The sequence below is a fragment of the Oryza sativa genome, chromosome 3, assembly GCF_034140825.1.
Source record: "Oryza sativa Japonica Group chromosome 3, ASM3414082v1".
NCBI lineage: Eukaryota > Viridiplantae > Streptophyta > Magnoliopsida > Poales > Poaceae > Oryza > Oryza sativa.
Genome location: NC_089037.1, coordinates 3968435 through 3994966, shown reverse-complemented (window position 1 = coordinate 3994966; position 26532 = coordinate 3968435). Strand labels below are relative to the sequence as shown.

The 26532-nt window shown below is 43.2% G+C and overlaps 4 protein-coding genes across 6 annotated transcripts; all 4 read right to left on the bottom strand.

Annotated features, from left to right (window-relative positions):
• Positions 1–399: 399 nt before the first annotated feature.
• On the bottom strand, positions 400–5362 carry LOC4331790 (probable glucuronoxylan glucuronosyltransferase F8H). Of its 3 annotated transcripts, XM_015772902.3 has the most exons (16): positions 5035–5362; positions 4881–4947; positions 4466–4797; positions 4292–4385; positions 3672–3858; positions 3307–3562; positions 2983–3195; positions 2814–2900; positions 2533–2667; positions 2347–2460; positions 2002–2249; positions 1852–1932; positions 1546–1777; positions 1318–1416; positions 1055–1243; positions 400–828 (listed from the first exon to the last, which is right to left on the bottom strand). In XM_015772902.3, the coding sequence occupies exons 3-16, from the start codon at positions 4781–4783 to the stop codon at positions 733–735; spliced, it is 2349 nt and encodes a 782-aa protein (XP_015628388.1). In that variant the 5' UTR covers positions 4784–4797; positions 4881–4947; positions 5035–5362; the 3' UTR covers positions 400–732. The 3 variants fall into 3 exon arrangements, with proteins under 3 accessions (XP_015628388.1, XP_015628389.1, XP_015628390.1); XM_015772903.3 differs by lacking the exons at positions 4881–4947; positions 5035–5362 and having other exon boundaries at positions 3672–3872; positions 4466–4614; XM_015772904.3 differs by lacking the exons at positions 4881–4947; positions 5035–5362 and having other exon boundaries at positions 3672–3872; positions 4292–4378; positions 4466–4609.
• A 1189-nt stretch (positions 5363–6551) lies between these two features.
• On the bottom strand, positions 6552–9012 carry LOC4331789 (uncharacterized). The gene is made up of 7 exons (XM_015773909.3): positions 8685–9012; positions 8439–8494; positions 8294–8358; positions 7750–8196; positions 7529–7654; positions 7245–7428; positions 6552–6968 (listed from the first exon to the last, which is right to left on the bottom strand). Exons 1-7 carry the CDS (start codon positions 8845–8847, stop codon positions 6813–6815), a joined length of 1197 nt encoding a protein of 398 aa, XP_015629395.1. The 5' UTR covers positions 8848–9012; the 3' UTR covers positions 6552–6812.
• Positions 9013–9454: 442 nt separating this feature from the next.
• On the bottom strand, positions 9455–13747 carry LOC4331788 (polyadenylate-binding protein RBP47B'). The gene is made up of 8 exons (XM_015777260.3): positions 13539–13747; positions 12142–12625; positions 11738–11814; positions 11535–11665; positions 10798–10894; positions 10336–10482; positions 9896–9996; positions 9455–9802 (listed from the first exon to the last, which is right to left on the bottom strand). The coding sequence occupies exons 1-8, from the start codon at positions 13659–13661 to the stop codon at positions 9712–9714; spliced, it is 1251 nt and encodes a 416-aa protein (XP_015632746.1). The 5' UTR covers positions 13662–13747; the 3' UTR covers positions 9455–9711.
• Positions 13748–17713: 3966 nt separating this feature from the next.
• Positions 17714–22965, bottom strand: LOC4331787 (E3 ubiquitin-protein ligase BIG BROTHER). Its single transcript, XM_015777262.3, has 8 exons — positions 22822–22965; positions 21706–21867; positions 21119–21353; positions 20090–20130; positions 19611–19655; positions 18510–18637; positions 18202–18310; positions 17714–18115 (listed from the first exon to the last, which is right to left on the bottom strand). The coding sequence occupies exons 2-8, from the start codon at positions 21844–21846 to the stop codon at positions 18062–18064; spliced, it is 753 nt and encodes a 250-aa protein (XP_015632748.1). The 5' UTR covers positions 21847–21867; positions 22822–22965; the 3' UTR covers positions 17714–18061.
• Between the last annotated feature and the right edge of the window lie 3567 nt (positions 22966–26532).

The window sequence follows — 26532 nt, the reverse complement described above, 5'->3', positions numbered from 1 at the left end:
TTGGCTCTCACGAGCGCGTCCACTTCACATGCTTCTCGTCCACGTCGGACAGGGTGCATGTGCCCATGTTTCCATGAACGCATGATTCTCGGCTCTCTAGCCCTCTTGCCTCCTGCAATCTGAGCTTATCGGTCTCCTTGTCTCTCTGACCAACGGTGAGCAATTCAGGATAGGATACCACCACAAATCTATGAAAAATGTACTGTACTGTATATGCTTCTGTGTGATCATGTAGTGTACTTCTGTGATTTATGTATTTAGCAGTGTTGGGACTTGGGAGTATGTAAGGAACTCCCAACACTGCTGAATTCACTTCTCAACTAACACTGCTAAATACATAAATGGTTGCATCGATGATACCTTTTTTCAGTACTACTAACTATTGAATCAATCAACACAGAATCCAAACCACTTCAATTCCTCACAAAAGACAAAATTATAGTATACGTATTGGATTCTCAGTATGTGTGTGTGTGTGTGTGTGTGTGTGTATAAAGAATGTGCCCTATACATCAATTCCGAATCAAGAAAGCAAGGTACTATTGCTATTATCCTTACAGAAAATGGCCTGGGGGTCAATCTGACAAAACTCTGGAAGAAATGAACTACCAAAGGTAACGTTTGAATCTTCCTGAATGTAACAGAATTTATAGGTAATAGGTCACTTTCTAGGAATCTAGAACTACATATATGCCTATCTTAGCTTTACATTTGTAGTGTCTGCCAGACATTTCAGGAAGCTTTCGAGCAGATGTCAGGCAACCCGGTTTCCTTTCTTTGGAGGACACCTTGCCGCCAAGGGTCAATGTATAATTTGTAATGCAATACCTGCAAAAACATCGTACTCAGCAAATAGGAAATGTCAACAGAACCACAATTCTAAGGTGAAGGTAAAAGGCGAGAGACATGAGCAAGCATTTATTCTTTTGTGGTATAGTAAGTATGGGTCTGTTAAAGCTTTGCTATGGCAAATGTAACTATGTAAGTATGGTCAGAGCAAACTATGTTAAGTCCCTAAATACAGATCAATCTGGCAAGCTTTTCCAGTAATTACCTGTATGAAAGTAGCGAAGACATCATCAACCTTGTCTAGTTTTGACACCTCAACAGACCACGGTGCCTCCTCAGAGAATAATCTTTTCTGCCTTTGAGCCTCTAGCAATATAGAGTCACGGTAGAAGAACCTCTGCCATATCTGGCGCACATTTCTCAACATGAACTCTACTTGTGTTTCGTTTATCCCCTGGTGAGATGGAAACACCAAGTATGTGTCAAAAGTTATAACCGAACGAAAGGGGAGTTAATGCAAACACATACTCGAAGTATTCTGATGAGGTTTGGGATATCATCTTCTTGTATGCGGACTGCAAAACTGTTGTAATTAAGCATATTCTCATAGGGAAGCAAAATTCCATCCTACAATTTAAGCCAACATAGAAGATAATTATGAGTAGTAGGTCAAATGATTCTCAGAGATGCACAATTGCACATTATAACCTCCCTTGATCCACAATAATAGAAATGGAGAAAATGATATTGTGGCACCTGAATTATTACAGGAATGCATCCTTGAAGCATGCTATCCTCCATACGCCCACTCCAGCCATCCCCTGGCAAGACACCACAGAAAATAGAGCTTGCTAGTTCCTCATAGTACTTCTCAGTTCGCAAATAGGTAACTGTAACATTGGCTGTGTGCTGCCTTCCAAGCTTCCCCTGCTTATCTGGTGTGGAACCAAATTCAGCGGCCAGCTTTTGCCGAATCCCCATGCTATAGCTGCATTATGCAGTAGAAGATTTAGATACAAGTTGGCCATATATTTTTGTACAAACATATGAAGAGATGCATACGTGTCTTCATGACGGCCATCCTTATAGGCTGGTCCTAGATTACCATTGAAATAGAATAGTGTTGTACGGTTGTTCCTTGTCCTGCGAAAAATATATTTTAATGCTCTAAATGATATTGGTTCAAAAATATTCAAAAGTACTCAAACACACCTCGCCCATAGTTTTAACCAGATGGCTGCTGGGTTAGGTTGCTTCCATGCTGGAAGCACAAGATCCTTTCTTGGATCAAAACAGGGATGGTTGCCTCTTCTGTCAATAGGAATATAATTCCAGTTGTCTGCCCAATAAGCTGTCGTTGAATTCTTATGTTTTGTGTTAGTGTTTCCCCAGTGGACGAGCATCATGCTGTTCCAGATCTCTTTAGGAGCATAGCAGGCACCTTCATCCCATGAGAAGAACTGCTCATTCGTATGTTGAAAAACTATCAATTAGTGACTATGCAATAATGATTCAAGAATCATCATAATATTAATTACATATAAACACAATACCCACCCAGATATGATCTCTTCCAGAAGTGCGGTTCCAGTAAGGATACCGCTGAGCTATGTGATCATAAGTCATTCTGTAGTACTCCAGAGTATGGTAGCTCCTGAGGCGCAAGTCCCTCTAAAATCAAGAATCAAATTATTGAAGGAGAACAAAAACAATTCGAGACAACAAATGGATGATCGATGTTACCGGCATCTGCAGATGCGGGGCATCATCAGATCTAGTTATTAGACACGAGTCAAGAGCTGGCACATAGAAATAATCAGCTTCATCACCATTTAGTGTGCGATGAGGGCTAGCAAGGATGCTCTCATAGAGTGCTATCTACATGGAAAAGAAAAAATTGCATCATACATTGGTCAGATCTAGATCCGAATGTGCCCTACTGAACAAGATTTATGTTTACTATCAACACGGAACAACGAACATATATCATAAGTGCCACTCTGATAGTAATTAGCTTAACAAACCTGAGCACCATACAGTTGCTGGGTCCATATGGTTCTGTTCTTGTCATCATATATTCTGTTCACACACTGAAACTTGTAATGCCGTCCCTACAATAGAACACGTCTTTTTATCTCAATCAGCAGTAAAGCTTTAAGAATTTAATGAATTAAGCTTACTATATGTACTTACTTCAAGAAGATGACTGTCAAATTCTGCTGGCAAATCATATACATAAATAAGTGGTCTTTTTTTCTTAGCAACAACCTTAACATTGATGGAGCTGGAGCTTATATTTTTCAAGTCTGGTAAATTCATTGGTGGTTGGAGCCATGAGGGCATGCCATATGCAACTGAATAATTTGATGGCATGCTGCAATCAATTCCAAAATATCCACCGTCACACTGAAAGAAATTTATACTCAATTAGATTATAGCTTAAGAAGGTAGCAAACACAAATCAGTCTGTCAACACATTTTCATGACTTTTATCCGATCAACTTGTTTGAGAGATACCTGACAGAAACCACCACGGCAATGTCCATGCCCTGAGCACTGGTTAATACAGCTGCATTCAACACGTGTCTCACAGAATCGCCCCCAGAGTCCGTCATATTTGCAATCACATTCTTCTTTAAACTTCACCTTGGAAGAATAAGCATCCTCAGGATTCACGTTGCACCATCCTGGCTTACTCTTGTTTGTCGTGAATACATCCGGATCAGGTGTTTTCCAGTCAGTGAGCTTCGAGTCATCAGGTTTTTTAGGCAAGCTAAAAATATGAGCTAGAGAAGTTCAATGATACTGATTACTGAAGTATAAATAATATTCTTATGTTGTTTTATCGAAAAGACATAAGCATCAATGATATTCTTCCTTACATTGTTTTAAAGCCACAAGCTTCAGCAACAGGGCGATCTGGATATTTTGTTCCTGGTCCACAAAAGCACATTGCCCTTGTTGTATCACAATGGGCTGGACATATGGAAACTATCCACCGTCCCACAGGCCATTCTTGAGAACTTGGTAAGTTGCATTCCACCTTCTGAACCTCCTCACATCGTTTTCCTGTATATGATAACCTTTTGTAGAGATTAGCAACACAGTGATACAATTTAAATTGTTACAACGAGAAGCTTAAGAAATAACAAAAAAAAAGAGCAAAGAATGGTACAGATGCCTCCACCATGCATAGCATGCAGTACATATGATTCTTTTTTCTTTTCAGGAAAAGAAAAGAAGAAACAGAAACTGGTAAAAATGAAACTAATATGCCATAACCGATGGCAGTTAACATAAGTAGATAGGCAAGGGAATGATCTAACAAGAAGCCAATCTTATCAAAATGGTATGTGATTAAAACCCAACCTTGTTAAACTGCAAGTTGATGTTCTAACCATTAAATCTTTCTAGTGATCGAAATCCCTTGTGAAATTGCAATTTCATTGATCAATTATTAACAAGATTAACACATTAATTGAGCTGACAAAGTAGGACTGACCAGCATATCCATGAAAGCATCTGCATTCTCCCAGCTCATAGTTGCACACACCTTGCCCATTGCAGTCTTGCTCGCACCGCTTTGTACCTATAAACTGTTCCAGAAGAACAGCCAAATTAATCCGAGGAAAGCTAAAGCAGTGCGCAATGGTCAGTGACAAAGATAAGTGCTTACTTCAGTAATATTGACAACCGACAAGCCGGCATCGCATCCAGCAAGCCATCTGCCAATCTCAGCTTTCCACGGCGCACCACGGTATGTCACTGCACCATACGAATCAGAAGGGAACTGCCCACTGAGACGTGAGTCCACCACTCCAACGCCTGGCAGCACATTCCTTGGCTTGCCAATGCCGTGACCAGCACCAAAGAAATCGAGCGAGGAAGGGAGGATTGGCACCATGAAGACATGGACCGCGGCGACGAGCATCACCAGGGCGCCAGCCACGCCCAGGAATGCCCATGGACATTTCGTCGAACGCATTGTGCGCATGGTCAAACCATCATCTGAAAGCCACAGTTCTTGCCATATATCAACCGAAAATACAACCAAATCGACGCGAGTTGGATCAGAGACCCAAGAGCTTTACCCCCAAGCAGTGGCGCTGTGGCGGCGGAGCCAACAAATTCCCGGAGCCTGGACACAACGAGCTATGCCTAAAAACCACGCACAACTTCACCACATCAGACAAGCTAAAAATGAGTTCGCAACAAACCGCAGCAAAATCGAGACAGATTCCCAACCTGCTTTCCGCCCGCCGGGCTTCCCCCCTCCGCCCTAGCTCCGCCGTGCCGCACCGGCTGCGCCCCGGCCCCAATCACCCGGTCCTCGCCGGCCCCTCGATTCGCCGCCGCTGCCGCTGCCGCTCCCGCCCGTGCCCTGCCGCTGCCGCCGCGGCAAAGAGAAATTGCGCTACTGGAGGTCTCCGAAAAATTCGATGGAGAAGAAGGAAATGGGGGAGGCGGAAGCTATCGAGCAAACGCGAGAGAATCTCGAAATCGCGGAGGAGCACGAAGCGCAGCGGTCGGAGCGGATCCAGGTGAAGTGGTGTCTACGGATTTCGGATCCGACAGGAGCCCAAAAAATTTGTATTGGAACACTGTTTATGGGGGGAATGTTCGGAGTTTGACCGGGGCTCCGGGAATTTGATAACCCAATACCCGTTAATGTTCAAGAACTTCTTCTCCTTCTCCTTTTGTTGACAAAGTGGTATTGGGCAGGAAATGGTGGTATTTTTTTAAGCCGTGCCACAAGGGAGAATTGACAAGTGTAATAGCAAATCCATTTTGGTTGGCGTATTATAAGAGTCTGTTTGACACAGCTCCAGCTTCAGCTCCACCCCTCTTGGAACTGGAGCTCAGCTAAACAGTTTCAGCTCCACCAAAATTGGGAGTGGAGCTGGGTGGAGCTTTCTCACAAAATGAACTAGAGTTGTGGAGCTGAGTTTAGGCAGCTCCACAAGTCCACTTCAGACCCAACTCCTGAAGCTAAATTTAGGAGTTGGAGCTGTACCAAACCGGCCCTAAGAGTAGAACATATTTGACTTTGGAGTTGGCATGCATTAATTTGTGGGAAATGTTTGGTTTGTAACAAGAGAAAGTTAAAAATCGTTGCGTTCCTGAAATGGTCTACTTCCCTGTGATTGAAATAACTCCTCGTGCTACTGGTTTAATCTAACGTTTATACAGCTCAGTTTATATAACACCTGTACCAAGTACTCCTACAGTACTTAACAGTTTATAGAACACCTGATCCAAAATACTGTTACTGCATATGTCCTAAATATATATTAACTTTTAACTATGAATATAGTCATCTAAATAGTTAAAAATTGTTATATTTTGGAATGGATGGAGTATAACACTAAACGGAACGGAAGGGGCAATGACATTGAATTACACACAATTTCTAGTTTTTATAATGATAAAATTGCGTCCATTGAGTAATGATAAATTTCCAGTCCAACTGAGGTACCTGTAGCTGAAGATTTGGTACCTGTACCTCTCGGAATTTCGTTATCTCTTGGTACCTCTAAAAGATTGTAAAAGTTCTTTTATCTGATATTTAGAAGTTACGGGTTAAATAGTTGCAAGTCAAACTTCTGAAACTAGACAAACGTAAAGTAGATATATCACCATCATCATCAGTTTAATGAAGAAGAAAATATGTTTGATCCAAATTAGTGGACCTGGACTGAAAAATCTACTCAACTTAACAGGTGGATAGAGTTTCAACATCTCGGGCGATGGGACGAAATCACTTCAGGAAAATGGCAGATCTCCGGCCAAACAGTTAGGCAGCATAAAGAACAACAACATTTTGCTATATCTCGAACCCCACATATGGAAAGAATCTCTCAAACTTGAATGACTTTGCTAGTAACTATACATAGCTTGCTGTTTATTTCCCTGACAAAAATGTCCATCAAATGAATCAACCAAACAGGTATCTCAAATAGAATGAAATAATGTATTCTAACTACATAAAATGCAGTTCTTTAAAGCTTCCCGTTATTTTGCTGCTACTCCACTAGGAAGGTGCAGGGCTTCAAGAACCAAAACATGCTACTAGAGCCTTCTGCATCACAAGCCTTGGTGTTGTTCATGTCCTTGACACCAAAAGGTTGCCTCTTAGCATCTTTGCTGTTCTCCAGATCCTTACTAGGTGTCCCCTTCTCCTATAGAAAAAGGCATTTCTCACAGTAATTAGATCACTGCACAATCAACTTGAAATGAGAAGTATACAAGTGGGAACCACAGCATTAGTAAACTAGAAGCATGCAGATGTCAAGTTGCCACAGTGATAAGACAGTGATTAATGTCGCATGCAGATGTCAAGTAATTACACAAAAGTGCCTGAACTGAAGACCTATATGGAAGGCCACAATGAAACAACTTAGCAACATAAATAGAGTAAAACAACTAAATTAGCACAGTAAGAATGCTGTAGTCACCTTCAGTGGCTTCTTGAGTGGTGAGCTTGCCATCGACATGCCTCCTGCTTTCACGTTCTTGACACGGTTCGTCGAGGGAGATGGGAACCGCTGCGGAGTCGGTGGTGTGGCCTTCACCTCCTTCAACACAGAGGACCTGGTGGGCTTCGCAGCTTCCACTTTCAATCCCATCTTCTTCCCCTTCCTGCACAAAACCAACCAATTGTCAGCACCGCCAGCAACCATGGAAGCATTCATCTGATGATCTGAAATGTTGTTTTGCATTCTAGTGACAAGGAAATTACATTGTGCTTGGACTCTTTTCTGCTGTTTCTTGCCTTGATTTCTCCTTGATGGCTTCTTCAGAGGGAACCTGATCACCAGTGCCACAGCCACAATCGACCTTCTTCTCGGCCACATCGCCCTCATTTCTGCAGAGATCAGTATGTCAAGAACATAAAAGTACGGATGCAAGAACCAGATTCCTGCGTCGCTTCAGTAGTTCAGTGAGAAGAGAATTAATTACATTGGGTTTGAGCTTAATTCCTCCATGGCCTCCGACCCAGGCCGGCTGCCATTGCCGCCGGCCATCCGCTTGAGCTCATTGTAGAAGTCTGATATCTGGCCAAGTATGTCCTTCCCGGAGAAGAGGTTCCTCGCCGAGAGGGTGCTCTTGAGCTGCCTCGGCGCGGCGTTCTTGCTGAGCAGGGCCTCCTTCTCTGCATTGCCCGGCCGCTTCTCCGCGCTGGACTTGATGGCGTCCTTGGCGTTCTTGGCCCACCGTGCCGCGCCGAACGGTGGCCTACTCGCCGCCGGTGGCGGCGGAGGTGGAGTGGCCAATGCCGGGTCCTGGTTCTCGCTGTCGTCCTGGAACCTCTTCTTGGCCGCAGCCTTGGGCTTGGGCGGCGTGAAGGTGGCGGCGATGCCGCTGCCGGCGACGGCTCCCCGCCTCTTGAGATTGTTGTTGCCGTCTCTGAGCAAAATGGATCAAACAAATTGGGGTCAGAACATGGTCGCATCGAGGTAGGTGAGTGACGAGCAGCTGAATTTAACCGGAGAACTCTGCTCACCTAAGGTTGGTGTCCCTCTCGCCGAACGGCATCATCATGGCCGACACTGATCGCAGTAGCTTGCCCTGATCCGAGGAAGAAAGTGAGAAAACCGAACAATCGAAGTTCAGAGAAGGAGAAACACAGGCGAGAAATCAGCACATACCTTGGGGCTGGGGCTCATCTTGAGGAAGTCCTCGACCGTCTTTGGATGCCGGCAATCTGCAGCGACAACAGTAGCAAATCAAATCAAGAGCGTGTGCCATCAAGAAGCAGAGCTTCTTTCTTTTGTGTCAAGATCAGAGAACAAATCGAGCGAAAACGAGAGCGGAATCCATCCATCCCCCAAGGGAAGACGGCTTCGGTGATCAAGAACCGAACCGATTCTTGAAAATCCGGGAGGCGAGCGTACCGGGGCGGCAGAACCAGGCCTCGTCGTCGACGGCGGCGACGCCGGCCTCGGGATCGGTGAGGTCGGCCCAGTGCGGGGCCTCGATGCCCTCGTAGGTCTCGTCGCGCACGTACCGCGACACCACCCTGCTCCAGTCGATGTCCTTGGGCTCCATCGACTCCATCGCCTCCGCCTCCCCTCCCCAAGCAGCAGAGCTCTCCCCCGAGCTCTCCGGCGGCTCGTCCAGGCGAGAGAAGAAAGAGAGTTTGCGGTGGCGGCGGCGGCGGTGGGTGGTGGTGGCTCCTCCGCGGCGAGCGCCTCTGCCTCGTCTCGTGAGTTGTGGAGCGCTGCGCGGCGTCGAGCCGTTACGATGTTATGACCAGCCGTTGGCTCGCGGTCCATCTTTTCGACCGTTGGGGGGATGGCCAGCTCTGGTGAGACACTGACATGTGGGACCCACTTGATGGGTGGCGCACTGGAACACGTGGAGGGTTATTAAAGGAGAGGAGGGGCCCTGACGCCCTGTTAATAGAACGTTCCGAGTGAGAGTGGACAGAATCCGAGGAGATGATTAGCGTCGCAGATCTCACACCCGATGACTGATGAGATCTCAGGACAGTGATGGCGACCGTTTCTTTTCATCCGTCCGATAGGATCAATTTTATTACTACTATGGTAATCTGATTTTACCATGGTAAAAAAAAACGTCAATTGATGGTAAAAAGGGAGGAAAGATACAGCAAGAACGGAGAACCAGGAAAGAACTGCGGAAAAATTCTGAACATGAGATCGAGACAGAATTTTTTTTTCTGATGATTTTCATCCAGTAACTTGGCATCATAAAGTAGCCGCATCATTGGCAGTAATCTGTTCACTTAGAAGAGGCTCAGCAAAAGGGGTTCCCTAATCATACATGTGATGACAAATCAACATACATTAAGCTGTCAGTCAGCCTGTCACAGTTTCTCCGTTTTTGCAAACTACCAACTGGCTCTACTGGCATTGCAGTCTTCAGTAAAAAAGGCAACGAGGAGTGATAAATAGGCGCTCAAGCTGACTGAGGCAATGATGAAGTTCTCAACCACAGGGATCGCCCAAGCATGGCTCTACCATGAACAGCGATGTACGACGCATTCAACCTAGATTTAAACAGAGCAGTGCGTGGATTAGGACACATCATCAATGTAGTAATATATAAAATAAAGGGGGAAGTGAGATAAGTGGAACTGTACTTGTCAACATCAGGTAAGTTCATTGGATCATACACCTCCTCCTTTTCCATTCCTGGGGCATGGCTTCCAGCTGCTGATGCCATATCGGTCGCTCCCTCAACCTGGAAAATTGCAAGATTGCTAATTCAATCAGAAGTTCAAAAGGAAATCGAGTGCAGTAGATATTATGTTAGCCGATTCTTATCATGTCTCATTGTCAAGCAGGTGAAACATCCTAAGTTTGTCGATATCAGAAGATGGCAGATAAAACAGCCATTATTCTCAAGATGAATCAATGTGATAGCATACTAATGGTGATAGCATACTGGCAGGAACAAGTCAAATAATTCAACATATACACTTTCTGGACCCAACATCTTTAGCTTAAGGCAAAATTTCTGTACTACTAGAAAAAAAAATCTTCAGGTGTGAATGAATGTGAAATTAATTGAAATCCTTGCCTGCTGGGGGTACTGGGTATATCCTGCATAAGAATTGTATGCATATGATGGGTCCTGGGCATATCCATATGCATCATATCCATAGCCATAATAAGCACTTGCCCATTGATTAGGATCAGCTTGTTGACTCCAGACAGCTGATTGATCCTGCATACAAAATTTGATGAAATGCCAAGAGATAAAGCAAAATAGAACAGATATCAAAATCAGAAAAGAACATGAAGAGAAAATACCAAAGAAGAAAGGTCAAACAAGTATGCCCTTAATCAGTTAGACTAAACAAGAACAATATACTGGGGATACAAGCGTTCTTCTACAATTAATATATTCTTCTTTTGCATGCTTATATAGTATAATTTGCATTGTCAATTAGTATATTGGTTTAAGTGGATTTCAAGGCGTCTGAGGTTAAAGAGATTTATTGAGCATTAGGTTTGTGATATAGAAACTTAATGAGATTACCTGCTTGCTCGCAGGACTCCTGCCCCATGAAAGCCTGACTACTTGTTGGCCGATCGTTGTGCCATGAAGACGTTGTACTGCCTCTTCAGCTGATGCCCTGAAACAGTTACACATCGTTCACATCATCCAAACAAATTCCCATGCTCGCAAAGAGGCCAAGAAATGCATTGCCTAATCGTCCAATATTTAAGTGGAAAAAGAACACATCAGACCAAAGGTAACATTTTGTTCCTTTCTATTAAGTTATAAATGCAGAGCAACATTTGCACCTGAGTGTCTGAGGTATCAAAGTTTTGCCTACAATGTATGCAGATACCTAGAAAAACAAACTGATTCAATGAGTCCCTGCTACAGGCATAAATCATTCAGTCTGTTACTAATTTTTTATACATCTTTTCCTAGGTATAAAATTTATTTAAGTATTCAGTTCACCGAGTGGCATATGAATCTACGAGTTTCAAAGGTTCTCCTTCGATATAGTTCTATGAGTTTCAAAGGTTTTCCTTCGATATAATTCATTATTGGGTGTATTTATGAAAATTATACAAGGTAGACCGCGAATGATACCCTTCTCTGTATGCTTCATTTATTAATTTAAAGTAACCAGCCACCTATGATGCCATTATAAGTTAAGCCTCCTAACTAATTCTGTGAAAGCTTGATTCTGTAAAAGTTGAAACTTGAAAGAACATACAGCACAGAATGTCCATTTATTAAATTAAAGCAAGATTACCCACCGAGATGCATATTGTACAAATCCACAAGCTTTATTGGCTGGAATTTTTACATATATAAGCTCCCCAAATTGGACACAGATCTGCCTGAGTTCATCTTCTGTCACATTCTGATCCAAGTTACCTATAAATATCTGCAAATGTGTCTCAGGGTAAATTGCATACTCAACAGTGCAAACAGCAGGCTAAATGATAAGGGTTCTTACAGTGGTGTTTGTCGGATCACTATCTGGTAGAACTGGTTGGACTTGCGGAACTGCATAACCTGCTGCTGGATACATGGCTACATATCAAAATAACACAGGTGGTTAAAACAAATTCAAGAAAAGCACCTGTCTATGGAAATGAATTATACACTTGTGAATTGTGATATATGCTGCATTGTCTGCCAATATAAATGAATCACTGCAGAAATCCACTTACAGATGAATCTCTATCTTATTACTGCTAATAGGAGAAATAATACGAGCTCACAAGAACGTGATCTGTCATAAATGCCTCATAAGCAGGAGTACATATTAACAGAGCAACTAAAAATAACATGTAGTAGTGAGATCGTGAGTTGCATCAGAACTAACAGAATAGTAGTATATTATAAGACAAGAATTACCTTTAGCAGCTCCATACTGAAGCTGAGATCCAGTGGTTTTTTTAGGTATTGCAGCACTTATCCGCATAGGTCTTGTTGAGCAATACATACCATTCATTTCTGTCATTGCACGATTCTTTTCATTTTCATCTGCAAACTTTACAAATCCATACCCTTTGGACCTCCCAGTATTTGGATCCGTGACAACCTTAGCCCCTTTGACAGAAGGATAGCTCACACGGAATGTCTCCTGTAGCAAGTAATCTGTGACATCAGGCGCCAAGTCTCCCACAAAAATCGAATGATCAGGTCCTGCATCAGGACGCCTCTCACCAGAGCTGAAAGAGGCCCAGTTCAATCTGAATGTATGCTCAGTTCCAGGCATTTGTGTGCCATTGTAAGTCTGTAGAACTTTCTCGGCAACTTCATGAGAAATGAACTCTATGAATCCATAACCTTCTGGAAGGCTTGTTAGCTTGTTACGTATTATTTTTACAGATTGTAACTGCGGTTCCAAATAAACAATTCTTAGTACTGTTGATTGCAAATGGTACTCTTATATATTCAATAGGACAAAATGGCAGCTGGTAATCCTCAAGAGTGGTTTGAAATCAACATGATAAGGTTTAATATTGCAATAAATTTGCATATATATATGATATAAAAGTTAATGTGCATATATTTTCTACTCTAGGCCAAATAAAACAAAGGAAGAGGATGAATCATAAATCCAACTATTAGCGAGTTTCATAATTCATATAGGATGTCAAGGTATAAAATTTCGAGGAAAATTTTACTGTATCACAACAATTAATTAAAATCTTAGCACCATGTTACTCATGCATCCGGTAGCAAATCTGAGCTATGAAAGTCCATAGAGCATCTAACTTCTTGTTGCCTATTACAAAATATAAAACCTCCATTGCTTCTGACATAAGTATATAACAAAAAGATAATTATATTTGTGCATAACTCTAGAACAGTACTGCTGCCAGATTGCCAGCAAAACGAGTAACTTTTACTGGATTTTATATGAAGTAAATCACTACTGTTGCAATGACATGATTCAACAAACATGACAAGCAAAAAATCACTTCGGTACTTCACTTGAGCAAATGAGGCTTTTCAGGCTTGTAACACAAACAGCCTATTTTTCCCAATTCACATTGACAACTGCGTAGCTAATTCTAGTAAAGGGAAACATGTAACCTTCTTAATTAGCGATCTCAAAACGTGACGGCCACTCCACAACCCTAGCTCCCTAAACCCATCCAACCCTTACCACCGAGAGGGGGGGGGGGACAAAGCGTCAATCCAACGCCTAAATAGGAACCCTAGCTTAACGAATGAACTAAGATAGAACCATGGAATTAGTTCATCGGGGGCGCGCGGCATGGGAGCGCAGCGTGTAAACCTACCTCGCCGGTGTGGGCGAAGCAGTTGTAGAGGTAGTTCTCGTCGGCCCAGTACTGGAGGTCGCCGATCCAGAGCGTCCTGACCTCCTCCAGGCTGGTCGGCTGGTGGTACGGCGCTGCCGCCATGGAGAGGCCGCTCCTGGCGGCGGCGGGCGGCGGCTTGAGGCGGAGGCGGAGGCGGAGGCGCGGCGGTGAGAAGGTCGGTCAGGGTCGAGGTCGATTGGAGTCTGGCCCCTGTCTCTTCTTATCTGATTTTGGGCCTCCTGGGCCCAAATACCAGCTGTAATTTCGTCCTCTTTTGGCCCACGTGTGGACATGAATCGCGTTAGGAATAAGTGTACTTTGACTCCCTCAAAAGTGACCAAAATCTAATCCATGACCCTAAACCGCAAAACCGGATATCTCGACCCCCGAACTATTGAAACCGGTGCAATTTGACTCCTTTTGTGGTTTTGGAGGGCGGTTTCGCTAACGTGGCGGTGTTGACCTAGTTTATGAGTTGACGTGGCGCTTAGGTGGCATTTGAATTAAAAACCTATATGTGGGACCCATTAGTCATTCGCACTGAAGAATTTGTGGGGCCCACAAGTCAGTCTATCCCTCTCCCTCCCTTCTCTCTTATCTCTCTCTCCCTCCCCATTCGGCAAGCGGGGACCGCCGGCGGCGGCGGCAACGACGGCGAGCGGGGGCCGGAGTGGCGGCAGCGGCGGGAGAGCGATCGTCGCTTGAGAAGGAGGTGCTGCTGCCGAGCTTAGCTCTCGAGCCTCAGTCAGATCTGGCGGTAGCGGAGGAGCTCCGGCGCCGTGAGGTGACCACGCGGTCCGCCGGCGCGCGCCAGACGTCGTTCGCCAGTGAGGAAGGAGACAACGGTGCACGGCGGCCAGCGGAAGAGCAAACGGCGCGCGGCGGCTGGCGGGAGAGGAGGCGGAGCGCGCCGACCGCCGGGAGAGAAGGCGAGGCAGCGGCGCGCGTCGGTCGGCGTGTGAGGAGAGAGCAGCGCGCGACAGCCGGTGGGAGAGGAGGTGAGGAAACGGCACGCGCCTGCCGGCAGGAGAGGAGCAGCTCGCTGGCCTCTCCGCCTCCCCGTCTCCTCATTTTCTTCTTCACAGGGGGCAGTGAGGGATTGCGGGACGGTGACCGGTGGTGGACGGCGATAGCAGCGGGATAGAGCTCGGCGAGGGAGCTTCAATGGATGGCACCGCGTGGGCCGCCGCCTTAGACCTCCGCCTCCGTCGTCGGCCATCGACGACGCCAAGGACAACCCCCGCAGGTCGACTTCCTCCACAACGTCGACCCCATCTCGCCGAGCGCTGCCTCGCCATCGTCAACTCCTCCACTCCGGGGATCGCCGCTCCCGCGTTAGCTCCCGCCACCGCCGCCGCCTCAGGTCCCGCCGGCCGTCACCACTCCGGTCCATGCCCGCCGCCGGCCGAAGGGGGAAAAAGAGCGAAAGAGAGAATGGAGGAAGAAAGAGAGAGGATGACATATGGGGCCCACATGCCAGTGGGCCCCATAATTTTTTATGCGTGTGAATGATGAACGGGTCCCACCTATATGTTTTTAATTTAGATGCCACCTAAGCGCCACATCAATCCATAGACTAGGTCAACACAGCCACGTCAGCGAAACCATCCTCTAAAACCACCCAAGGAGTCAAATTACACCGGTTTCAATAGTTCGGGGGTCAAAATATCCGGTTTTGCAGTTTAGGGTTATGAATTAGATTCGGGTAACTTTTGATGGTGTCAAAGTGCACTTATTCCAATCGCGTTTTGATCCGTGCTGCTAAGAGCAGGTATAATAAGTCTACATTATAGCAGGCTATAGTTACCATATAGCAGATTTTTGCCTAGTTGAAAGAGAGAAAATGGCAGGAGAGAGAGGCGCCGGCGACTATTTTGCCGATGGGCTGCACGCTACTCCCCAGGCTGCATTTTCCGTGCATGCGTGTGACTTTCTGCATCTTTTGTGAGTAGCTAATCAAAGGGGGAGCGTATCCTATGCACACAGGCCCTCGCGTGTACACACCGTGTACACCAACTAAAAATTATCACAAAAAATTCTAGGAAAATTCATACATGTACTTTCAATAGTATTACATCTACGTGCAAAATCGCATCTTCAAATTCATTCTATATAGAGAATAACAAAAAAGATAAAATTCTGACAAAATTGCAACCTTAAAACTGTCAGATTTTTTGTTTTTTTTTGTTACGGCTAAAATATAATGAATTTGACGTTAAGATTTTAACCCTAGGTGTAATACAATTGAAAGTATGTGTATGATTTTTTCTAGATTTTTTGGTGACATTTTTTAATTGGTGTGCACGTGTGTACACGTGAGGGCCTGTGTGCATAGGATATGTTGCCAATCAAAGGATACTACTTGAGACTAAAAAATAAAAGTTATACATGAGAAGTAGGTAAAGATAACCATAGAGCTCATTATTGTATTTGTTAGCTTTTGAAACTAGCTATAACAAGGGCAATGTATCAGGTGCACTCAGGCTGTTCCGTGCACACATGCACTCGTGCAAACACATCCATCCGATCTCAATCTAATGGCTGGAAATCAGGGTGGGGAATTTTATGAAAAACCGCCCGCCCATTGCTGTATACTTTTCGAAAACCCCCCTGCCCCTTGGCTTCCATCCCACCAGCAAACTTTCCTCTTCTTCCATCTAGTGTCTCCTGTAATTGCCCCCAAAATCATCGTTACTCCCCATCGCCGTCGGCGGTCGCCCTGCGCGGACTTGCCCATGCCTCTCCCTGCGTGGCTGGAAGTGAGGGTGACTCCCTGCGCGACGCCCCTGCCTCGCTCCCCGTTGTCGTTCGCGCCGGTCACCGTCATCATCCACACCAGGCGCCCGTCGTCGTCGCCCCCGCAGAGACCCCCACGTCGTGGCTCTCTTGGCGCACCATCGTGCTTTCCGTTGCCGGCCCTCACTTCTACTCTACCATCGAGAAATAATGCAGGTCAGTCATCAAGACAAGCTTGTTTGGTCTAGCGTCATTGCAACAACGGCCAACAGCGGCAGCGGCGGCAGCATCAACTTCTGTTTCCCGTGAATTTATCATCTAGTGTGCCAAGCAACTTCTGCTAGCTGGTGTTCAAGAACAAGATTGCTGCTTCTAGGTGGTGTTATGAATCATTGCTACCAGATGCGCAAGAGCCAGTATTTTGACAAGAAACAAAGAACTCATGTTGTCCAGAATTTTGTTCAGACTGTGGGATGGAAGCCAAGGGGACAGGGGGGTTTTCGAAAAAGTATAAGGCAAGAGGCGGGCGGTTTTTCATAAAATTCCCCACCCTGATTTCCAGCCATTAGATTGAGATCGGATGAATGTGTTTGCACGAGTGCATGTATGCACGGAACAGCCTGAGTGCACCTGATACATTGCCGAATACAACACGCTTGTTTGGTTAAGCGTATCTGTTAAGCCTAGACGACATGAGATAGAGGTTGGTTGGCCATACGAAGAGACATTGTATGCGGGTGATTTTGTTTGGTTGGACGCATGATAGATGAGTTTGGTTACCTTCTTCTATATCCTACGGTGAGATTACCCCTTTCAATTTATGAATAAAAAAAGTGCATGTCTAATTTCAACTAAATAAATTGTATATATATTCTATTGCACATGTAACCGGTAAATGAAAAATATTATTACATTTTAAGGACGCCCCAGGGTACGTATGTACGTACAGATAGAATAGTATTTCTACATCCGTTTCCAAATGGCTGGAAAAATTACTATTACACTCTACTAGTAATTCTTCGTAACTGAACAGAGATTTATAGTTTACTGTTTTGATCATCAAAGTTCAAATGATCAACGTTGTAATTTTTCTTGCAAAAAGAAAACGGGAGGAGGTTCTGATCCATCAAAAAAGTTACCCACGCCTGCTGCTCGCATCAAGTTGTGCACAACACTTGTAACTTTATCAATTTCTCTAAGGAATAAGGGTTCTCACAAGTCAGAAAAGGAGCTTCTTGCAGCAGATCACACTGCTGAAGAGAATAAAGATTTCTACCCACACAACGCTGAAAAGGAAACAGCGCACACAACTAGCATGAAAAATAATAAAAAGGAATGTGAACTCATGATTACAATCGAGAAACATTTCATGGGAAAAACAGGGGACATACTGTGATTGACAGGCTAAAAGCAGGGGATGTAACAAATGAATTTTTTCTGTCCACAAAATCTTAATTGAATTCAAATAACACAGGCTAGTGCAATGCTCTTTGCAGTGGACAAAAACACCTCGCAAGCGCGCGTGATCCAGCATGCTTCATCTAGCACAGGGTTACACTTCACATTCGAACTCTACAGTCTACGGCAAACCTCTCAGAACAGGTTCCAAGATCCAACTACATCTGGTTATAACCTATATTTGCGATATGATTCTAATACACAAATCTAGAGAGAAAGGGGAAAGCTGCCTTCAAGCAGAAATCATGCATCCGTTGGGGTACAGTGTGGGCTGAGTCTGGGCGCAAGAACATTTTGGCGGCCTTGACTCATTGCCTCTTGGGTTCGTCACCAGGAACCTCAGCAAAGCAAACAGGGCAAACCTACAGAAGTAATTTATATTCCATTAAGCGAAAGAAGCAGGTGGTGAAATGAGAAGATATGCACGTTTCAGTCCCAGACTGCTGACCTTGTTTATGCTAAGCCATCTTGTTACACAGCTGGCATGGTACACATGCTTGCAGGGAAGCGTCATCTGCAGATTCCCTCTCCTGTACTCCATTTGGCAAATTACACACCTGTTACCGAAAAAGGAAGTCCCACAAGTTAACTTCACATGTATTACTTCGTTGAACCAGTTCCATGCTCCACGCCAAAGATGCAGTACCATAACATTATTCATGAAGACAGAACTTAGAAGTAATTCTACATGCTTCTAGGGGTAAAGACAATTAAATAGACAAAAAGAGGTACATAAATATTTTATCAAGATCTAACCTTTCACGGCGTGTTTTCTTCCTTGAAAAGAAACCACATTTGTACTTGGTGACTGGAAGTAATGAAATGCGTTCTTGGGAGAGACCACGGCTTTGGGTTCCAACTGCCTCACCCAAATCCAACAATTCCTGCCAAGAAAAGGCATTTAGTATACCAAGAACCAAGGATAATCAGATAAGAAAGGAACATACAGGATTCCACCTCTAGATGAAATGAATGAGATACTTTTCCTAAACAATGATCAGTGAAAATACAATTTAAACATCGAAGCATTACTAGTCTCAGAAAGGGCAATCTGTGACAAGCAGGAACCAAGAAGTACTCTCAGATAATATTAAAAAAGACCAGCAATTGATCATTCAATTAACAACAATGTCTTCATCAAACAAGATATGCAACTAAGTCCATAGATCTAGAGGAGACAAGAAGAATTGCCATTCTGGCTGATTTGACTCTTCTACATTTATTTTATGATTTGCCTTACATGACATCTAGCTGTGAAAATGACAATGCTTATAGCACTCTTATCTTGAGTTACAAAGGAAGAAATCAGCAACGATCGTCATAGATAAGGGGAGTTCATTTTTAGTCATGAATCATATATTCGACAAGACAAAAAACTCTCACGAAGAACATTTGTTCACAAACCAAACATAGGATCAATCAGTCCAAATGGTTACCACCTGTGACACTGAGTTTTATAATCAGGTGACTTCAAGAAACAGCTAATATGTGGCCTCAGAGACAGTTAACCTTTTGTGCCAAGTGCCCCAAGTGAGGCCACACAAAGAAAAAGTAATTAATGTTTTGCAGTTAGGAAAGGACAATAGATTACTGATAGTGCAAATTGAAATTAGTATGTATCACAGTTTTTCACAGCGTCCATTTTAATAGGTATCTTAGCATCCAAATGAAAATCATACACATTGACCAAACAAAATGCATGGTATAATCTCTGCAGTCTTTTACCAATCTAGCCCAAGTTGTGCGTGTAGATCGTATGAAAAAGTAAGAAGATGCATGTTTGAAGTGTTGATGTTACATGAAAAAGCCTGAATGAGAACATGATGACAGAAGATGATGCAAGCTTAAGTCATTAACCTCATATGTCATATTGTCAGGATCAATGTTGTCTTGCCAAATGACCTGCAAATATTAACAACAGTAATGATTTTCAGTGATTTGATTGGAGGCATGAGCCCAGAACAAATATCAACACACAGCAGGTAAGTGACATCACATAACACATGCTAAAAATTACAGCGATCATATCTCATCACCCTCTGGATGAATGAGATCAAAAGTTTGCATCTTATACATGCAACAAAAGAATACAATTCTATAGCATATAGAATGTGGATGCAAATTGATAGGTGAAAAACAAATAATTTTATTAGCTAAATTTTTATGGCATATAATATAGTCAAAGAAATAAAATCATTTGACTTGGAATCGTTAAGATAGGTGGAACCATGTAAAAGGCATTTTGCACGTAAAGCCTGAAATCATAAGTGGAAAAATGCATTTGCATGGAAAATAAAAGTTAGGAAAAGATAAACATGCTTGAAATACTCATGTACCTGTGGACTGCTCGAATTCTGGTGTACTTGTTGTTGGATACCTGCAAGTGAAAGCAAAATCAGTGAGCCAAAATAAAGTTCAATTCAGTTACTTGACTTGAAAGACAAGGTGCAAATTCTATAAAGGTTCAGTTACAATTCAAGTTCCAGGTAAATGCATACAGTTTTAACACATAACATAGACAGTTCTTAGGACTTATTTCACGTGTATGCTTGCCAAAATAATCTTTCGGTATCATAACCAAGCTGTTAGAACAACTCATGGGTGTACAATGAAACAAGTCAATAACACTTGAGGAGCAAAAAAAAAAAACGATGGCAAAAGCATTAAGAAACTCATCACTTATCCTTTTTAGTGAGCATCTACTTAGGTGTTACCATGTTAAAACAAAATTTTCAGTTATACAATGCTGAACACAATCATACACAAATAAATATTTCTTGCCATATGACAGTAAGTGAGCAAAGGTAGAAATGATGCCATTGCTTCCATCAACAGAAAGGTCGCCTTTTCTTCATTATTGTAGAACCATGAGTATGTGTATGTGTTTGTTGTCCTCTTAGTAAGGAAATGCTAACAAGAGTAATATTTTATGATTTGATTTAGATGTAACGAACCATACTATAAAACACTGGAAGTCTGGAACTCATGAATAGCCGCATTAACTGAATGTGTTTCGACTTGCAAAGAAGAACAACTTTACAACTAAAAGATATCCAAATGAATTAAACCAGTGAAATCAGAGGAATCAGCTTGACAAGAGCAGACTTGAGTTTATTGGAAATTAAAAGGAGAAACATGTAGAATTATTTCAGACCCCAAAATAATTTTCCACTGTAGACCACAAGAAGTTGAAGGTGCTCATTTGAAATACGTCGTAATTGATTCTCAGCACCCTAACCAGAGATGGTCCTGTAGCTGATTTCGTGTTGGTAATGAATATTAAAAAAAATGATACGCCTACCAGTGTTCCTTTTTTATGACTTAAAATGACTAGAAGTGATAATGGATTGTGAACTTGCACTTACATTCCTCAGTAGTAGAGCTTGTATTTGCATGAGGAGTTTCTCCACCCTGCAAGACTACATTTGGGGATTCAGTGTTGTTTACAGGTGTAGCATTATCCCAGATTCTGCGTCCACCATCTGCCCTATGCATGTAATCATTCATATCATAAACATGCCCATAACTGTAATAATTTCCTGCACCGGAATATCCATACTTGTACGAGTTTGTATGCATCATTGCCCAGTATGGATTAGCCTGCACATTATGAGCAAATAAGAGTAAATAAACGGATAATGATAGTGGATCAGAGGTTAAGGTTATGATTGAAACCATTATATTCATTCTGATTAATATCCTAGCTTGAGTGCTTTTGTGAGTTATGTGGAGAGTGAGGTTTCATGAAATTCACCAAAAGAATTTTGAAACAAACAAACACGATTTGCAATGCAACTGGAGATATGTAAAGAGGGACATTACCCAGGACACAAGTCACTTAATATTCCATGGCAAATATACATCTTAAGATAAACAAAGGGTACATCGTGGTAGAATAAACTAGTAGTTGGATAAGATCTATTAAGAATAATGACAGCCCTGTAATTGGCACCTGATCATGGAAAGCATCTGCAATAGCAAAATCAGCATGAGCATATGTGAGGCCCTCAAAGAAATCCATGAAGCTCTCGGTGATGGTGTATGGAAATCCAGTATTTATGTAGTGCAGCTCCATCTGCCGACTCCCGTTCATTCCTTCTGATGGATCATGAACCTAAAAGAAATCAAGCCACAAAAAGAAAATCAGAAACAAGAAATGTTTACCCCAAATGTCGGCAATCCACAAATCATTGCATTTTTCTTTTGTTAACTCAACTCAAACACCCCAGGCTAGTGCTGTCAGCTCATGATGAAATGAATGATATATTCATGGATTTGTCTTCTTGTATAAGATTATATTTGCATTTTATTATTCCGATTGAATCAAAAAGTACTGAACAATAAGATGTTGAACAGTACTAGAAGTCTACGGATCTTCTCGTTTCACATTACCAAAAATGTGAAATGACATAGATCAGTCATTATTGCACGGTTACTTTGGCAGCACAACTTGCAGAGGTGAAATTCGCATTGATATCATAACAACCAAACAATCAAAATTACCGTAAAATGATCTAGCAGAAGAAGTCCTTTCGCCCCAACTGCCACTGACGAATATTTCATCACATCGCAAAACTACCAACCCGTTGCACGAATCAATGCGCGATCCAGTCCAAAACAATGTTGAGAATCGAAGTCTCTACTTCAAACGCCCAAAACAAGGAGAATCGCTGCGAAGCAACGATTATAATTTTTCTTTTCCAGTTCCAATCCAAATAGAAAAACCTCTAGAAATTTAGGCCGCCACTCAGACTCTCAACAAGCAACTAGAGCAAAACCCAGAGGAACTCTACGGAATCGCAAATGCATCACCGGATCACCCACATTCGCAAACTCGGCACCTGAAATTACCTCGAGACACCCATTCCCACGCCCCCAAATGGCGCAGCAGAAGAGAAAGGAAAAAAACAACACCCCAAAAAGAAAAATCGACCGAACAGCCAATGCAGCGGCAGATCACCTCATCCGCGACGACTCCACCCACGCTCACTCAACACTGCCACACACACACACACACTGACACACGCACACAACACCACTCATCCAAAAGGGGACCGCGAGCGCGCACCGAATCAGTCGTCGTCGATCCCGCCCCAGCCGGAGCAGCCTCCGCCGCGGTCGTGGGGGGCGGCCGCGCAGGAGGAGGGCAATGCCTCGCGCGGCTAAGGTGGCGGTGGCGGTGGCGAGAAGGGGAGGGGAGGGGGGAGAGGGTGGAGGGAGGGAGGGAGGGAGACGAGATCTTCTGTGGCTCGCGTGCTGTCGTCCTCTTGTCCGCCCGGCTCGTCCCTATCCCTCCCCGCTTTATACCCACTCCCCGAGGCGCAGTGTCGCCTTGCGTTGCGTTGCGTCGCGCGGCGCCTTCTCGTCTCGTCTCGTCTCGCCCCTCTCTCGTCTCGCCGCGATATCTCGTCGTGGTAGCGGCAGAGGAGGAGGAGGAGGGGGAAGAATCTGGGGTTGGATTTCTGCATCGGGCTTCCTCCTGGGCTCGCTGGACGGATCCGCCCCCTCACCTGCCAGCGTGTCACTTCAGTGTCTCTCTCGTGTGATTCTGTCATGTGGATTGCTTGACGCTAATGAAATGGGTTTGTAGTAAATTGTATTGGTGGTACACAAACTTGTTAGGTGGGTGTAATTTAGTATATAAACTTGTAAAATGCTCGTTTCAGTACACGAACTTGTCTATTTCGTGCGAACTAGAAACAAAGTAACTTGGCAATGTTAATTTTATGAAGTTGATGTTGATTAGAATGTGACGTGCATACGTGCAGTGAGTATGCATAAGATACATGCAACATTTTATAAATGTGGTCTCTACTTTATCCTTCATCATTGAAATGACGAATTTTATATGTTTCTAACCCTTATATCAGTGCTCGATTTCTTTAATCTTTTTTACTATCACTAAATCCTATTCTTTATTGAATATGTGTATGTCTAATGACAACCTTCTCATAAATATGTTTACATAGTATCCTAATCAGCTCTTAAGTCAATAAGATTAGTCATGTAGTGTCCTTTTTTTTGGCTGTGTACATCCCGTTGAATGTAGAGGCCAGGTTTTTAACCCATTATCTAAAATGTAGTGTCCTTTTTACTACCCCGACGTACCACACAAGTTCGTGCACTAGAACGAGCATTTTACAAGTTTGTGCACTAGATTGCACCCACCTCACAAGTTCGTGTACCGATGATGCAATTTACTCAATGGGTTTGTTTACATAATGAAATGGGTGCGGGTTGATTATGGTAGATTTTGCTTTTTTTACTGCTACCTCTGTCACATATTACTTGTCGCTTTAAATTTTTGTTTGCAATGTTTGATTATTTGCCTTATTTAGAAAATTTTGGAATTGTTGTTTATTTTGTTTGTGATTTGTTTTTATTATCAAAAGTACTTTAATTATGACTTATTATTTTTTATATTTGCAAAATAAAACGAATGGTTGTGTTTTGGAGTAGTTATTATGCTAAGCACGATTGAGCCAACAACTTTGTCAATGTGAGTAAATTTTGGAGGACTGTTAGCACAGGTGGGCTGTGTTTGTTGTTTCTCTTTCGATTTGTTCAGGACTGTACATTTTGGTGGGATATGTACGTCTTTATATATCAGGATGGTATTATTATTATTAAGTAAACTTTTTCCATATGACATTTAAATTTATATAATTTACTGATGAACATTGTAAGAACATAACAACTATATTGTCGTAAAATTTGCCTTATTAATATTCGCAAAATTCATTTCATTTCTTTTTAGATAAAATACAAGAAAAGTCATTGACAAACTCTAGTTCCAAGAAATGTATCATTTACAAGTGTGAGTTTCACAAAATATCATCGCACAAGTGACTTTATCCTAGAAATATCATCGTTGTTAAGATTCCGTCCATCCTACCCGTTAAATGCAATATTCATCCTATAGCACTTAACAAATGACTGCTAATGGAACCCTAATAACAATGGTATTTTTAGGACAAAGATAATGGTATTTTATAAAACTCATATTTATCGATGACATTACTTGAAATAAGACGCTTGTCCGTGATTTTTTTTTTTGACTTTCTCTTCTTTTTACCTCCCTCGAATCCAAGCAATATTGGGTGTTTGAATGCTCTTTTGAATAAGCTTACTATTCATTATAAAAATTGGTCTAGTGAAAGATGTTGCTCCATACTTTTTACCACTAGCTTAACTGCTCCACAGAAATTATATCAAATAGCTTAGCTGAAATGAATACTAGGAGTTGCCAATATGTACATAGACTTGCATATGCGACAGCTTTATAAAAGGAAACTACTGTACCCCAAAGCCCCAGTCGATAATTAGCAGATCATGGAATTCATTACAGTAATAACGCCATAAAACTAACGCACAGGTACAGACTTTATGTGGGCTAAAGTACACTGGGGATGCGATTTCCAAAGGGTACTTCGGTGATTTTGTGCGGGGATAGCTATGTATCGCGAGAAGAAGAGAGATCGATTGGTGTGTTGTGTGCGTGACAGTGAGAGAGACTGCGGGTGTGGGACAAACGGGGCCCTGCAGTTGAGCAGGCCAACTGCTTTCGCTGTCTTTCAGGCATGCTTGTCCACAATACTACCACCACATAATTTTGGATATTTTTTCCCATATATTAATCGCATTTTGCAGGCATCCAGCAATTGCAATCCCTTCCTCCTCTCCAGTAAGATATTACGGAACGGTGAAAATGTGAAATATAAGGGATTTTATACTCCATCCGTCCTAAAATATAAGAAATTTTAGGTAAATATAACACATCCTAATAATATAAATATGGATAGATATTCACCCAAAATCCCTTATATTTTGGGACGTATGGAGTACTATTTTTGTAGTGTAATGCACACACTCAATGTGCAGTACTTCCTCCGTTTCAAATGTAAGTCATTTTAGCATTTCCCACATTCATATTGATGTTAATGAATCTAGATAGATATAATCAATATGAATATGAGAAATGCTAGAATGATTTACATTGTAAAACGGATGGAGTACATGTTTAGCAAATATTCCAAAATTTATATACTTACTTATCCTAGTAGTAGTAATGTGGGGCTGCAGGTAGTGTCATCGCTAGAGCCCAAATCTTTGCTTACAAGCACTAGCCATCTAATGTTCTTGCGATGTCTTAGCGTTACTGATCTGCACGTAAGATATGGTGCCAGCTGCCAATTGAGCAGGATTCTGTACTGGAGTAGTAGTAAAATCCTGTCAAGCGTGACGTGGATACAGGAGTGGATGGTAGGACACGTAGATGCGGTGACATGGCACTGTCGGCCCAATTGAAGAAGTGAGGGCCTTCCATTCTCACGATCGTTTCATCAGCGCCCGAAAGCATCCACGTGGCGTGTACTGGTTGGAGGATGCCCCTCCGAAGCCAGAAAAAACCACGGGTCTAATCAACCACCTTGCCAAATTATGAACAAACCAGTTGCTATTTTTATCCAAAGTCTGCTAAATTAACCCCCGCAAGCAACTGTTAGATTCGGATAAAGCGAAAGGGGCAACGACCCGGGTTCCAACCTCCAAGCGAGCTGTCCCCGTTCGTACCCGCACCGCGTTCTCTCACTGCATGTGGGGCCACGTGAACCGGGGCCCCACCCGCAGGTGCGTGGTGCGGTTAGGCTTTCCGGTGCGCGAAGGACGCTTGGGGTGTACGCAAGGCGGCAACGGAGGCCGAGCCGGGTGGGGCCCGCGGCCCACACACCGGTCGGTCCTTCGCGGGCGGCGTGACGCTTGGAATTCCTCTTTCCCTACG

Bases quoted from the DNA above. Each gene is read 5' to 3' on its own strand.
- LOC4331790 (XM_015772902.3), bottom strand. From the start codon at position 4,783: ATGCGCACAATGCGTTCGACGAAATGTCCATGGGCATTCCTGGGCGTG. The intron at 2,461-2,532 runs GTAACATCGATC...TCTTGATTTTAG, and splicing joins CCCCGCATCTGCAGATGCCG to AGGGACTTGCGCCTCAGGAG. The intron at 1,244-1,317 runs GTATGTGTTTGC...CCATCTCACCAG, and splicing joins ACCTCATCAGAATACTTCGA to GGGATAAACGAAACACAAGT.
- LOC4331789 (XM_015773909.3), bottom strand. From the start codon at position 8,847: ATGGAGTCGATGGAGCCCAAGGACATCGACTGGAGCAGGGTGGTGTCG. The intron at 7,429-7,528 runs GTAATTTCCTTG...GGTTTTGTGCAG, and splicing joins GAAAAGAGTCCAAGCACAAT to GAAGGGGAAGAAGATGGGAT. The intron at 6,969-7,244 runs GTGACTACAGCA...CTTTTTCTATAG, and splicing joins CACTCAAGAAGCCACTGAAG to GAGAAGGGGACACCTAGTAA.
- LOC4331788 (XM_015777260.3), bottom strand. From the start codon at position 13,661: ATGGCGGCAGCGCCGTACCACCAGCCGACCAGCCTGGAGGAGGTCAGG. The intron at 12,626-13,538 runs GTAGGTTTACAC...TTGGAACCGCAG, and splicing joins GCTTCGCCCACACCGGCGAG to TTACAATCTGTAAAAATAAT. The intron at 11,666-11,737 runs GTAAGAACCCTT...ACACATTTGCAG, and splicing joins GTGATCCGACAAACACCACT to ATATTTATAGGTAACTTGGA.
- LOC4331787 (XM_015777262.3), bottom strand. From the start codon at position 21,846: ATGAACGGGAGTCGGCAGATGGAGCTGCACTACATAAATACTGGATTT. The intron at 19,656-20,089 runs GTACATGAGTAT...TAATATTTGCAG, and splicing joins AGAATTCGAGCAGTCCACAG to GTCATTTGGCAAGACAACAT. The intron at 18,311-18,509 runs GTTAGATCTTGA...TTTCGGTAACAG, and splicing joins AAGAAAACACGCCGTGAAAG to GTGTGTAATTTGCCAAATGG.